Below are 15,289 nucleotides of genomic sequence, written 5' to 3'. Positions count from 1 at the left end.
AGGACTAATAATCATCAGTACTTTTGTGGTCAATTTTCCATGAAGTTACAGCATACTGAAACAACAATGTGAATCCTCTCCACTGTTTACCAGTTTCATTTCTTACTCTAAGATACGAATAATTTCAAATGTGGTACAGGATGGAGTGATGTGTATATGAGCATGACTGCTTCACAATATCAAAATTACAATGGAAAGTCTTGCTGTGTAAAAATGATCTCAAGAATATAACTTTTGCTTAATTTCCTGTAGTTGTATTGCTATGATAGCAGATGAAGATGTGGTGGGGTGACATAGGACACAAATTGAGGACAGTAGCTGTTGAGATGTCCAATATCTGTACTTCATTAATGCTGGTAGGCCCAGGCTTTTACGGCCTGACTACAAGTCTTTTCTAAACTTTTGACTGTTCTTGGATTCTTGTGATCAGGAGATTATGGCTCAGTTCCACATCAGGTAAAATCAGGGTTTAATTCAAGTAATTATGGTTAGTTGTCTGAAAGAGGGCCAATCCACTAACTATAATATAATTATCTACAACATATTGTCGTAAGAATGCACCTGTAGCTCTTGTCAGTCTGTATAGTGTTACCTGCACCTCTAGATTCGTAATGGTCTGGTGAGTGCCCCTTACCAAAGTGGGTAGAATGTTAAAAGAAAGTTAGCTGGAATGCAACACAAGGTTATTTAAACAATAAATAGTTTATTAGCTAAATACATGCAAGAAATACAAAACAGAATAGTTACTTCAAAAAAAGAAAGACAGTCAGTGGTTATCTATATTTAGAACAAAGATTTTCCCATGCAGCAGAAGCTTCTGGACTGGCCCAGAGAGATCACGAAAGGCAAAGCCTTCTCTGGATCTCTGAGAATCAGTGCTGAAATGAAGCTTCTGGCCTTCTTTTATACCATATTGGTCCCATACATTTCGATAGAGCCATAGAAATTATAAACTGCATCAATTAATCTAACTGCCCTGTTAACTGTGGGCCATCATGGCCTAGGAAATGTTCACACATTCCAGAGGCAATGGGGCACCCTGATGCTCCTTTGCAAAACAATGCAAGATAGCATTCAAATCTTTAAATGACAAAGACAAGAATGTTACAATTTCAGGATGTTCTTTGTTCCCTTGACTCAGGTCAGACAGTCAGGCACTGTTTGCTGGCTGGAGGTGAAATGTGGGTTTCTGCATGTGGGCAAGCCTTTAGTATTGCAAATATTCTGGCTTCCTTGACTTTATGGCAGGCACATACCAATCTTTTTATTTCTTAAATGTTTCCAAATTCTTTAGGTTCATGAATGCAAATGTTGGTTCCTGTGTAAGATGGAGGAAAGATATCTCTTGAGACAAAGGCCTAGCAAAATCATGTTGGGGATCATGTTCACTGTGCTGCTTGGAAAGTTACAGAAATAGAGGAGAGAGGAAAAAAACACTATGATTTCTTTATAACATTAACTGTATAAATGGGGTTTAAATAATTAGTTAGGTCACTCAAACCAGGATCTGAACATTTCTTGACCACTTCTCCTCTTTACTGCTGTGTGACGTTTGCAACCTGAGAAAAGAAACACAGTTGTTTCACAGCAGGGTAGACTTCGACATCAGCACTGTCCCCAGTCAACCAGTACCAAGTCACAGCAGCATTATTTTCCCAGGTGAGCCATAACTATTTTTCTTGCCGTACCCGACACTCCTGCCTATATATCTGTGACGTCCTTTGTTGTACATGCAGCAGGCTTGCTGCAGATCCAAGGTAATTTTGTGTGGCATCCTGAAGCAACAGCTTTGCCTGTGTTGTCTAGAAACGCACAGTCTCCTCCTCCTCCATTGACCTCCATCCTACAACAAAAACAGGAGTCAAGTAAGATTCAGACATTTCTTGAGAGCAGCAGGCATATCTGAGGTCACTGGAAAAATGCACCACATACAGATTTTCTGGAGGGGTGGAGTATAAAAGTTACAAGTATAAAAGCTAAAGCTATGCAGCTTCTTCAAAACCCATAGGCAACCCATAGGAAAAATTCCTATCACTTCAGGTTCATCCTCATTCCTAGAAATGGTGTATATATACCCTATCCTAACTTATTTTACACATGTATGGAGTCCTGTGATTATTCTAAAAGTCATCTAAGGTTGTGGTCACATGCGCCAGAAAAATTGGGGGGGGGGGAGCGAGGCTATTTCCTCCTGAGGAATTTGACCCGCAGTTGCATGACCACACCTCCCTTTGAAGCTGCAGGTGCAGTCTGTCAGTACGTGATCAGATGCAAATTTAGGTGAGTCGGAGGGGGTTGTGTGCCATTTTTTCCCCATGTGCTTAACCAAGGGATCGATTAATTGCATCTCCGCACCGACCCATTTAGGATTTTGGGTTTAGTGGCTGAGCGGGGGGGGGGGGGGGGGGGAACAATGGCACGGAGTCAGGATGGCCTGATCCCGATGCCATGAGAGTGCGCTGGAGCGATCAGACATGGGAAAGTCTGTCCGTGGCCCGTCGCAACCCATTTACTACTGGATTTTCCTCAGTGTCTTTTAACTCCGCTTCTGTGGCGGAACAGAATGGGTTGTCGACAGCTGCGGGGCGTTTCCCAGATGTTGTAGTCTGATTGTGCCCTTTAAATCCATCCGGCATTCGCACCTATGTCAGGATTAATTATGCGTATGATCGCAGCCTAACTAGTGTAAATCAAGAATGCGGAGGCCTGTTCTAAATGAGCCCACAATACTTCTCAGGAACTATTAAAATAACTAACCACCACTGGCAAAGCCAAGTTCATACTATCTTTTTTATTCTATGGCCCCCATATATCCTTCCCTGCCTTGCCATGCAGGGACAGTGATGTGACTGGAAATGGAGGTTTATATTGCCGTCTTGATAGGTTTTAATATCTTGTTACTATCAGTAATTTTAATTATATGTCAATGTATTTTTAAATGTCTAAAATGTTGTTAATCAGCCAGAGCCTGCTCTGCAAGGTGGGTGATTGATGATGATGATGATGATGATGATGATGATGATGATGTCAAAATAAACACAGTGATGAAAGGCCCATGATCAGAGTGACTGTGAGCAGCCAGTTGAACTAGACAACTCTCAGTTAGCTGGCACTTGCGTAAGGTATATAGTCATGTGAGGATGAAAAACTGTACATCTATTATATTGCCATGAACAGTTGAAACAGGATCATTAGAGCATTCAACCAGTTTTGTGATACTTAGGCCCAATCCGCATCTAGTATTTGCTCCGTTGTTGTACCAAACCCACACTGGAACAGAAAAAGATGTTGGCAGGAGCTGGAACTAGAGACAGGAGCTCACTCCGTCATGCAGCAATTCGGGTCTCGAACTGCTGAACTACCGACCTTCCACAGCCTGCAGTTAAGCGTCTTAACCACTTCTCCCTTTTCCTGCTTCCTTCTCCCCTCTCACCAACCTACCTTTAGCTGCCCACCTTGGTATTCAGCCTTTATATCTTTTATCCCCATGGCAGTTGCTCCCCATTTTTTCCTCTCTGATCCCATTAAGTACCTTTTTCTGTTTCCCCTTTAGCTTCTTCTTCTATTCTATTTCCCTGTTTTCTTCCCTTCTATACATATTTTACCTTTATCAATGTCTTCCCCCACCGATTTGACTGACAGAAACCGAAGCTTGGAAGGCACAGCTATATAGCTGTGGCTGTCCAGCAAATCCCAACACAGCTGTCAAGATATCAAAATATCGTCTCATGAGATCTCAGTGGGCATTCATTTCTTAAAGCTACAGCTGTTGCTTCTGATCTTTGGGGGGGTTTTATCTCCATTTTCTCATTTTTTAAAGATTTCACATTTTTCTGCAAACACAGTGCCTCTCTCGGTTTTGTGCAGGGGGAGACTCTTTTTTTTGTCTCTGGCCTCATTGTGCATATCCCTGATCCTTCCTCTAGAGGCTCAGTTCAGAATTAGATATAACAACTGGTGGACAATAAAGACTTGCAGGACATCCCATTTTACCTCATACCTCCTTCCCCACACTATTTCTCTTTTGAGCCTCCTGACAGCCCCCATACCCTCTTCCCTTTTCCTGCTTCCCTTTCTCCTCATCCATCAAGCATCCTACCGTTATCTTCCCCCATCTTCAGCTTTCCCTTTCTCTCTACCCCTCAATCTCTCCCTGGGAAAACTGTGACCCAATTGCATAGTGCCAGCCACTGGGCAAGGCCCAGTTGCGCAGTGGGGAACCTGCAAGGACTTGCAAGGGGCACCTCATTTTCCCCTGTATCTTTCTTTTCCCTGGCAGCCCCCACAGCCACTCCCCTTTTCCTGCTTCCTTCCTCCCCCCCCCTTTGTACTCCACCAGCCAACCTACTGTTGTCTGCCCTGCAAAATAAATAAGCAAATTAAACAGTTTATTCTCTCTCTCTCTCCCCCCCCTCTAACCTGAATAGCCCTGGATAGCCCAATCTCATCAGATCTCGAAAACTAAGCATTGTCAGCCCTCGTTAGTGTTTGGACGGGAGACCACCAGGGAAGTTCAGAATTGCAACGTAAAGGCAGGCCATGGCAAACCACTTCTGAACGTCTCTTGCCTTGGGGTCACCATATGTCAGCTGTGATTTGATGGCAATAAAAGGGGGGGGGAGTAGCCTATTTGTGATACAGTGAATAAGGTTTTTTTTTTTACTTCATTTACACCCCACTGGGGGCCCAGCATGGCTTACATCATTCTTTTCTCCATTTTATCCTCACAACAACCCTGTGAGGTATAATAGGCTGAAGTGTGTGACTGGGCCAAAGTCAGCCAGCAGGCTTCCATGGTAGGGTGGGGATTCGAACCTGGGCCTCCTTGATCCAGCACTCTAACCACGATAGAGACCTAATGAAACTGTGCTTCATGCTCCTCAGCATTATCATTGGACCTGACTCTCAATTTCAAGTTCATGTTGAGATTTTGTACAACAATATCCTGGCAACACTGATCATCACATATATCCTATAAACACTGAACAGCAGACAGGCTAAAAGCAGACACTGAAGCCTCACTGAAAGGAAACAGAATTACTCACGTGGCATTTTCTCCATCTGCCCATGTCCAGTCCTTCCTTAAGATTCTACGGAGCCCAATCCAATGGATATTTTTGCCTTTGAGCCGCATCACAAAATCCTTTAATAGTAGAAGAGATGGATTAGAATGCAAAGCAGTAAATGAACACAAGCTACTGATTGAACAGAGGTCCTTGAAGTGGCAGGAAAGGGGAGACTTGGAGCTTGTGGCTATAAGCATGGTTTGCAGCCTCTGAGTATTAGCTGGGCTCAGGGAGATGGTGTTGGATCTCCCTGGTAGCATGTTTGTACACAGTAGTGTGTGGTAAGAGGTATCTTCAGTGTGTACACTGTGTGGTGTGTGGTAGTGTGTGGTAAGAGGTATCTTCAGAAGGACCAGTCTAGGGGAAACAGAATATTTGCCCATCTCACCATTTCTTCTTTGTCAATCCTGGCCAGGGACGCATTGTGTGAAGAGCAGTAGTGCTTGCTAGAGACCCAGTCCCGTTTTTCCCTTGAAAAGTAATAGCACTTCCCCTCATATCCGATCCAATAACGTGGGCATGGCAGACCACATTGTGGTGGGGATACCAAACTACATCCCAGCTGCTGCTTTGCTGCTATATCAGAGAAAGGAACAGAATCAAACAATACACCACCAAATCTTTTTCTCCCATGATGAAACCCCCAACTGCATAAGAATCTGTAATAAATGAATTGACATCCCTCCTAGCACTTTCCAGTTAATGTGAAGCAGAGAAGAAATGGAAGTCTTTATTCCTACTCATCAATAAGAAAGGGCATAGGTTGGACTAGATCAAAGGGTTCTCTTCCACCAGCATAACAGCACTTCCATTGGAGGAGGAAGGAGGCAATTTTTCCCAATTACCCCCTGCCACCCCCTTTAAACTGTTTCTTAGGGTCTCCTGGATCCAAGGAGCAGAATTTCATGGGGAGGCTGCACTGGGAGGCAGAAGGCAGTAACATGTCATTATACAATATTGCTGCATTCATGGTATTTGGATCCAACTCCAGTATCAGGATGCATATTCTTGTCAGATCAATCAATATCCCCAACATCCGAAGGCAAAATGTGGAGGTAATCTTGAGCCTTCTCTGGGAAAGGTGGGGTATAAATATTTTCATTAAATAAAGATCCTCATATGTAAAGCTTCCTATGGGCTAAACTAGATTTTTTTTGAAGGGTGGGCTCCAGGTTCCCCAAGCAGCTGCAAGGAATAGTTATTAAAAAATAAAGACCAAATCCTCCCACTGCAGTGCTTGAGAATAGATGCTCAGATCCCAGCTTTCAGATTTCAGCTTTCTGTTTCTCACAAGACAATTTATACTTCCATAAATATATACCTTTCTACTTCTAGATAGAAGAAGAAGAAGAAGAAGAAGAAGAAGAAGAAGAAGAAGAAGAAGAAGAAGAAGAAAGAAGAAGAAGAAGAAGAAGAAGAAGAAGAAGAAGAAGAAGATTATTTCCTGCTCAGGGTGGCTTACAATGAAAACAATATAACAATATAGAAAAAAAGCCATGAAAAACAAGCCATTGGGCATAAACAGCATAAAAACTATCCATAAAACAGAAGCAGACCATTTAAAAGCTGGTAAGATAAAACCTCTAATTAAAAGCCTGGGTAAAAAGATCTCTGTTGGAGTTCTTCATTTTTGTTTTTATTAAATTTTCGGATTTTTCTGCAATCCTGAGGGCTCCCTTAGGTTTGCAGAAAAAAAGAATCCCCCTGTCTGTACATCGCACAATTGCACTCATTTCATACGCTAACAAGGTCATGCTCAAGATCCTACAAGCTAGGCTTCAGCAGTACAGGAAGCAATGGTAATATAACCATTAATACCAGTTGAGTTTCCTGCTGTTAAATACAGCTACAAATGTTTATACAGAAAAAAATTACAGTTTCAGTAACATCTGCACCAATTCCAAGCTTAAATTCATACTCTGTATTCAGCAGCAGTGTGTCAAATTATAGCAAGTGAGAGCTCTTTCCATTATCCCATGACCACTTTGTTTTCAATAAAGAATTAGTATGTATATATGTCTATTACTAAACCTTCATTGTTGCATTCCTTGCTTTTGTCTTCCAGTTTCCTCTTCCCTATGCCTCAGATATGCAGACGATACCACTCTGATGGCAGAAACTGAAGAGGACCTAAAGAGCCCCTGGCTCAGGGGAGAAGAGGAGAGCGCAAAAGTGGGCTTGAAGCTCAACATCAAAAAAACTAAGATCATGGCATCCGGCCCCATCACTCCTTGGCAAATAGAAGGGGAAGTCATGGAAGTAGTGAAGGAATTCATGTTCCTGGGATCCATGATCACTGAAGACAGTGACTGCAGCCATGAAATTTCCTTGGGAGGAAAGCGACGGCAAACCTAGGCAACATAATAAAAAGCAGAGACATCACCCTGCCAACAAAAGTCCATATGGTCAAAGCAATGGTATTCCCAGTAGTAATGTATGGCTGCCAGAGTTGGACCAGAAGGAAGGCTGAGCACCGAGGAATAGATGCTTTTGAATTATGTTGCTGGAGACGACTCTTGAGATTCCCTTGGACTGCAAGGAGATCAAATTAGTCAATCCTAAAAGAAATCAACCCTGACTGCTCCCTGGAAGGCCAGATACTGAAGCTGAAGCTCAAATACTTTGGCCACCAAATGAGAAGGGAGCACTCACTGGAGAAGACCCTGATGCTGGGAAAGATTGAAGGTCAAAGAAGACGGGGATGGCAAAGGATGAGATGGTTAGACAGTGTCATTGATGCAACAAACATGAAATTGAGCCAACTTCAGAGGACGGTGGAAGACAGGAGGGCCTGGCGTGATCTTGTCCATGGGGTCGCGAAGAGTTGGACTCGACTGTGCGACTGAACTGCAACAACAACATGCCTGTGGCCATCACTACATCCTCAGTGTGTCTTTCCCCACTTCAACCCAGGCCTCTTCCCATGTTGCCTCAGTAAGCATCTGAATGCAGACGCCATGTGCAAGGGAGAATCTTGTGGAGTACAGGAAACCACAGCTGTCCCCTGCCATCTGATTCCTTGATTCTGATGCTTATCAGAGTGAAGAAGCCAAAGAGAAACAGTTCTCAGAATACTCTGAGGATGAACTTGGCATTAGGAGCCAAACTGTAGGAGCCAAAGAAAGAAAGACATTGCTGTGAATCACACAGAAGAAGAAGAGGAGATTGGATTTATACCCCACCATTCACTACCCAAAGGTGTCTCAGAGCAGCTTACAAACTCCTTTCCCTTCCCCTCCCCACAACAGACACCCTACCCTGTGAGGTAGGTGGGGCTGAGAGAGCTCTTGACAGAAACTGCTCTTTTTCAAGAACAGCTCTTATCAGAACTACAGCTTGCCCAAGGTCATCCAGCCAGGTGCAAGTGGAGGAGTGGGGAATCAAACCCAGTTCTCCCAGATTAGAGTCCGTGCACTTAACCACTACACAAACACAGAGCCAAAGACTGAGAATGGAGTCAGAAGACTCACCTGGTGACTTTAAAAGAAGAACAAAGTTGAGGACCAGGGATAAGATGGCAATGGAAACAAGTAAGACTAATACTCGTGGAGACGTTCTGCAGCAATTTTTCTTGAAACACCCTGGAAGGAAACAAAGCACAAAAACAATGCTTGAGTCTGGCAGTGATGCTTGGAGGGAAGGAAGGAGAATGTGAAAGTGATGTGTTTCTACTCTGGGCACATGAACAAATCTTCTAACTAGTAGAAGCTTTGTCCATGGCTATGATATTGGTTGCTAAAGCTTATGTATACTGTATTTAAGCAGGGAGTGTGTATCAGCCAGCCCAAATTCTTTTTTCTCTCTTTTTTTTGGCCCCCCAAAGGGGATTTTTTTTATTGCATTTTATATAAGGACTACAAACTACAATGAAAATAGGGGACAGGGACTACATTTAAGGAGAAAGAAAAGATAACCACTACTAACTAAAAACCCAAGAGAGGAGATCATCAAATTAGCTTGTACACAATGTCATCCCTTAAAATGCTAACAATTTTATGAACTTAGTCAGATATGCTAATATAACTTTTAAATCTTAAATTCAGCTGTTGGAAAAAGACTCCTAAGCATCTCAATATTAACTACAGTATTTTCAAAGGCACAATTCAGAGTCCTTCAGCTTTCATTTTTTCTTATACTTTCTTTTCCACAGTTTATAAAGACTTTTAGGAGCTGCTGCCCCTTTCTCAGACAGAGAGTCTTCTCCAGAAGACCCCGAGTCCAGCTCGCCATTGGACTTACTGCCCTTTTCCTCTTTATCCACCTCCTCTGGCTCACCCAACTGGAGGATGGTTAGGAAGGTAATCCAAGAAAGTCTGGGAAAAAATGTAGTGATAAAACCTGAAATATATTTGTTAAATATGATCCCGAAAGGATATAATAAGCAAGAATCATATATACTAAGCTACATTATAACAGCTGCCAGATTGCTAGTAGCTCAAAAATGGAAAGCTGAAGTTGTACCTACGAGGGAAGAATTAATAGTTAAGATACTGGACCTAGCCAGAATGGATGACTTAAGCTTAATGTTACAGAATAAGAATGAAAAGGTACATGAGAAGAGATGGGAAAATGTATATAAGTGGATAGAAAAATTGTCAGGAAAATAATATCCCCAATTGGTAGAGACAAACAAGAAGGGAAAGACTCTGATATGTATGTAAGCTGAGTAGATGAAATGTATGAGTATATATATGGAAACAAAATAAAAATTTTAAAATACAAAAAAAGTCCCCTGGCAAGGAGCCTTTCAACCAGGCTCTGTGGGAGGTAGCAATTCCTCCCCCCCCCCCTTTCTGCTGGTGCACAGCTTTCACCCCCCAGGAGGTCCAGAAAATGAGTCTGCTTGGCACGCCACCATAGACCAGAAATCCAGCCCAAATTCTGCAGGCTTACATACAGTATGCAATTTAAGAAAATATGCATGTGCCCAGTAATTTATATGGTAAGGAATACTCTGCGTGAGGAGACCCAGAACACTGGTGGATTAACACAAGTTAAAAATATCAGCCCCCCCCCCAAACACAGCATGTTAAAAATATCAACCACCCCCCTGCTTTTTTGCCATCAAGTCATAGTTGACTTATGGAGAGCCCATAGGGTTTTCAAGGCAAGAGACATCGAGAGGCGGTTTGCCATTGGCTGCCTCTGTGTAGCAATCATGGACTTGAAACTATTTAAAAACAAAACCTATTGAGGCAGACTCAGCATGGGTTCTGTAAGGGAAGATCTTGTCTCACTAACCTGTTAGTGTTCTTTGAGGGAGTGAACAAACATGTGGACAAGGGGGACCCAATAGATGTTGTTTACCTTGACTTCCAGAAAGCTTTTGATAGTTCCTCATCAAAGGCTCCTAAGTAAACTCAATAGTCATGGGATAAAAGGACAAGTCTTCTTGTGGATCAAAAACTGGCTAATGAAAAGGAAACAGAGAGTGAGAGTATAGATGGGTGGTAAGCAGTGGGGTACCGCAGGGATCAGTATTCAGTCCGATGCTTTTAAACTTGTTTATTAATGATTTGGAGTTGTGAGTAAGCAGTGAAGTGGCTAAATTTGCAGATGACACGAAGTTGTTCAGGGTGGTGAGAGCCAGGGAGGATTAAATATACATAAAGCGAGTAGATGAATGGGTACTTGCCCTTAGGTGGCAGGGGGCACCCTCCCCGTATGGGGTGTGTGGCAGGAACAAGTGGAAGCAACGGCGGCGGCGATGGTGGAAATGGCAGCGACGGAGCGAGGCAAGCGGAGTGACGGAGGTGGAATCGGAGGCGGAGCCACAGAGGGATGTGGCGTCGTGACGCAAGCGCAGCGGAGCCGTAACAGACGAGAGCTGCGCTATAAGCCAATGCGACCCACACACCGGACGGGCCCGCCAAAAAGAAAGAAGAAGCCGTTGGACCGGCGACCGCATGAGAAATAACATTGAAAAGACCGCCGGGAATAAAAGAACAACGGAGGAGAAAAACAGTGAGTCCTGTCACCTGGGTACCGGTAGGCAGCCCCAACCCCTGCAGATATGTGGCCTTAGCTAGGGTCAAATCTGGAACTGTAAGCCGCTCAGAGACCCTTCGGGGTTCGAGCGGGGTAGAAACTGAAGATATAAATAAATAAATAAATGGTGAGTTACTCCAAAGGGATCTGTCGAGGATGGACGAGTGGGCATCAACGTGTCAAATGAGGTTCAATGTGGCCAAGTGCAGAGTGATGCACATTGGAGCCATAAATCCTAACTATAAATACACATTGATGGGGTATGAACTGGCAGAGACTGACCAAGAGAGAGATCTTGGAGTCATAGTAGATAACTCATTGAAAATGTCTAGACAGTGTGCGACTACAATAAAAAAGGCCAACGCTATGCTGGGGATTATTAGGAAGGGAATTCAAAACAAATCAGCCAGTATCATAATGCCCCTGTATAAATCGATGGTACGTCCTCATTTGGAGTACTGCATACAGTTCTGGTCACCACACCTCAAAAAGGATATTATAGCTTTGGAAAAAGTGCAGAAAAGGGCAACTAGAATAATAAAAGGGTTGGAACACTTTCCCTATGAAGAAAAGTTAAAGTGCTTGGGAGAAATGACTGCGAAGGGGTGACATGATCGAGGTTTATAAAATTATGCATGGGAAAGACCAGGTGGAGAGAGAAGTACTTTTTTCCCTTTCTCACAATACAAGAACTCGTGGGCACTCAATGAAATTGCTGAGCAGTTGGGTTAGAACAGATAAAAGGAAGTACTTCTTCACCCAAAGAGTGATTAGCCCGTGGAATTCACTGCCACAGGAGGTGGTGGTGGCTAGAAGCATGGATGGCTTCAAGAGGGAATTGGATAAGCATAATGGAGCAGAGGTCCATCAGTGGCTATTAGCCACAAGGTATAGATAGAAACTCTGAGGCTGGGGCAAGTGATGGTCTGTATTCTTGGTGCTGGGGGGGGGGAGTGCAACAGTGGGAGGGCTTCTAGTGTCCTGGCCCCACTGGGACCTCCTGATGGCACCTGGGTTTTCGGTACTGTGTGACACAGAGTGTTGGACTGGCAGACAATGGCAAAACCACCTCTGAATGTCTCTTACCTTGAAACCCCTATGGGATCACCGTAAGTCGGCTGCAGCTTGATGGCACTTTCCATAACATGCAGACTAGAACTTTGGCATGGATAGGGGGGATAGGGGCAGACCATGTAAACTAGATTTACAAAGACTGGGTTTAAGTAGAATTGCTTTGTCAACTGCATGTTCAGGTACTGCTGCTCCTACTTACTGCACTCTGCTCTTTGAGGCATATTGTTCTCTTCACCTCTGTCTTGTTGTAGAAGTTCAAAATCAGGATCAGTTCTATAAAAACATAATATGAGAAGAGCCATTCTTAATCAGCCCATAAAACCATCTAGCCCAGAATCCTATTTCTAACAGTGGCCCAAATACAGTGAAAGGGGGGAGGAGCTATAACTGGAAGGACAGGCACATATGGATCCCTCCTATTACTATATATACATGAGTATTTAGCAGGTTGTATGGCTGTGAGACGTAGTATGTCTCAGGTGCACGTCATTCAGACCCAGTGACTCTTTAATTCTTGTTAATGCTATTTTAATTGTGTTTGGATATTTTCATTGATTCTATTATTCATTATGTGAATCTATGTTGAAAGAAAGGTGTATAAAGACGTATGTATTATTAGCCCTGGAATATCATTTCTTTCTACTTCTGTTTGATTTTGTTCAACTCCTTCCCCCACTCAGTTCTGGCATGGGGCTAGGACTTTTTGCATTTGCAGACCAACAAAGAATTAATTTCTACACTAAGACATTTCTTTTCTAGAAATTAAATGGGATGGTGTTGGATTTCCTGGGCAGCCTCCAATTCTCTGTGGTCCGCAGTGTGGTGCCCACTGACCCCTTTCCTGGTACCTGCCAAGCGTTTCTAGAAACTGAGGGGGATCAGATAGGGCTTCTGCACAGAAGACCCTCTGACTGGCTGTGCAGATTCTTTTAGAAGTTGCTTTGTCAGCAGCGACCAAACTAACACAAGGATCTTTACTGCATGGCTGAAGGGGTACGGTAGAGAATATTTTACACAAATGTCTTCATTTAAAAAGGCATCCTGTTACACAGAGCTTCTGCCAAATGTTTAAGAGTTACTACTAGAATTAGTAGTACCTGAGGGACCACCTTTCCCCACATGTTCCCCAGAGAGCACTGTGATCAGGGGGCCAGAACTGACTGGCCTTCCCAAGTCTTAAGGAGGCCAGGTTGGCAACAACCAGGGCCAGGGCTTTCTTGGTGGTGGCTCCAACTCTGGTGGAATGAGCTCCCAGAGGAGATCAGGGCCCTGCGGGACCTCATGCAGTTCCACGGGACCTGTAAAACAGAGCTCTTCCGCCAGGCTTTCGGAGCCGCCACCACCGTTAACCACCATCGTTAACAATTAAGAACTGATAGCTAAAGGTGAGAGAGAGCCCTTTGTTTCCCCGGAACTCTTAATAACAGCTCGAGTCAGCTGCCGGATGGACAATTAAAAGAAGATCGAGGAACCAACTATGAGGAGAGTGGACTGAGTAATCACAGCCATCGGGAATTAATGCTACTAGCACTTTATTGAGTTGTATAGTTTAATGATTTTAGAATTGTTTTAATCTAAATTGATTCATGTTTTATTTTAAATTATGTACTGATTTTATGTAAGCTGCCCTGAGCCGGCCGTGGCTAGGAGGGCAGGGTAAAAAATCCAGTAAATAAATAAATTATGCTTAGCCTCACTCTCTGGCATTTTGCAGTTGACTACACCTCCTGTGGCAGCCATTTTGTAATTGAACCCACCACCCTGTGTCAGAATTCCAAAGGTGCCTGCAGGCTCCAAAAGCCTGAAGACCCCTGTACTTAAGGTCACTCTTTCTGAGCCATTTGACATCCTTTGCATCAGAACCCTCTATATGTGACACTGCACAGGTTGAAATCAACATGCACAGAGGACCAGTAAGCATGCAAGTTCTGGCTCCACTGGCTCACAGGCACAGCATGTGCATACGTTGACTCCATGCCTGTAATCAGGAACACTTGAAAAAGGTTTCCCAACCATAGGGAAGGCGCTTATACACATACACTTCTGGCATGTGCTCACAAGCCAACAACTGTATGCAGGCAAGGGGCAAGGCCAGTGCCTGTGTGCCCACTCACTCTTTGTGCATACTGATTTCAACCTGTGCAGTGTCATTTGCAGAAGGCTCAAGTCTTGACATCTTATCGCCACAACTGGTCCAATTTTTTTGAAATTTCGGGGGGGTTTTGAAGAGAGGAACCAGCAGCTATGCTGCAAATTTGGTGCCTCTACTTCAAAAAACAACTCCTCCCGAGCTCCAGATACCCCCAGATCGATTCTCCATTATAGCCTACTAGGAGTAATGCCTGTTGTGGGAAGAAATACAACGAGATCTAGAAGGAAGCTCCAGATGAGTGTCCCGACTGTGGCTGGTGGGGCGGCAGAGGGAAGTGGAAAATGGAGGGAGGCAAGCCATGTTTCTTTCCTTCTGCTTAGCTATAAGGCAGGGCTGTCTCAAGTCATTTTGCTGCCCCAAGTGGGTAGAATGGGAGGACAGCCTCATGGTAACAGATATGGTTCTCTCCACCTCTGACTTATTTTTTGAGGGGGAGGGGGGTGTTATGCAGTGGCAGCTAAGGTAGAAAAGCACCTCCTCCTGTGCCATGTTTTCTGGGTTCCAAGGGTCTGGAAAGTAGTTCCATAGCCGATTACAAGGTTGCCAACTCTGGGTTGGGAAATACCTGTAGATTTGAGGTGTAGAGCCTGGGGAGGGCAGGATTTGGGGTAGGGAGGGACCTCAGTAGGGTATAATGCCATAGAATCCACTGCCCAAAGCAGCCATTGTCTCCAGGAGAACTGATCTTGGTCATCTGGACATCAGTTTTAATAGCTGGAGATCTCCAGGTGCTGCCTGGAGGTTGGCTTATGTTAATTTGGGGCTATGCTGTCACAGCTAAGGTAGAAAAGCACCTCCTCCTGTGCCACGGTTTCTGGGTTCCAAGGGTTCCGTAGCCAATTACACAGTTGCCAACTCTGGGTTGGGAAATACCTGTAGATTTGAGGGGTAGAGCCTGGGGAGGGCAGGGTTTGGGGTGAGGAGGGACCTCAGCAGGTTATAATGCCATAGAATCCACTGCCCAAAGCAGCCATTGTCTCCAAGAGAACTGATCTGGGTCATCTGGACA

At 44.1% G+C, this 15,289-nt stretch overlaps 1 protein-coding gene across 1 annotated transcript in view; it reads right to left on the bottom strand.

Annotated features, from left to right (window-relative positions):
• Positions 1–1,420: 1,420 nt before the first annotated feature.
• Positions 1,421–15,289, bottom strand: part of LOC107112007 (C-type lectin domain family 2 member B-like) — a 15,084-nt gene continuing 1,215 nt past the window's right edge. The window contains exons 2-6 of the mRNA XM_015413063.1: positions 12,328–12,401; positions 8,537–8,647; positions 5,455–5,642; positions 5,046–5,143; positions 1,421–1,843 (exon numbers count right to left, since the gene is read on the bottom strand). Of these exons, the coding sequence (XP_015268549.1) occupies positions 1,702–1,843; positions 5,046–5,143; positions 5,455–5,642; positions 8,537–8,647; positions 12,328–12,349 (561 nt within the window). The 5' untranslated portion in view covers positions 12,350–12,401 and the 3' untranslated portion in view covers positions 1,421–1,701. The remainder of the gene's footprint in view (positions 1,844–5,045; positions 5,144–5,454; positions 5,643–8,536; positions 8,648–12,327; positions 12,402–15,289) is intronic.

Source organism: Gekko japonicus, unplaced genomic scaffold (genome assembly GCF_001447785.1).
Source record: "Gekko japonicus isolate JY-2015 unplaced genomic scaffold, Gekko_japonicus_V1.1 scaffold2668, whole genome shotgun sequence".
NCBI classification, from domain to species: Eukaryota; Metazoa; Chordata; class Lepidosauria; order Squamata; family Gekkonidae; genus Gekko; species Gekko japonicus.
Note: the sequence above shows the minus strand (reverse complement) of the source record. Positions and strands in the feature narration are given on the sequence as shown.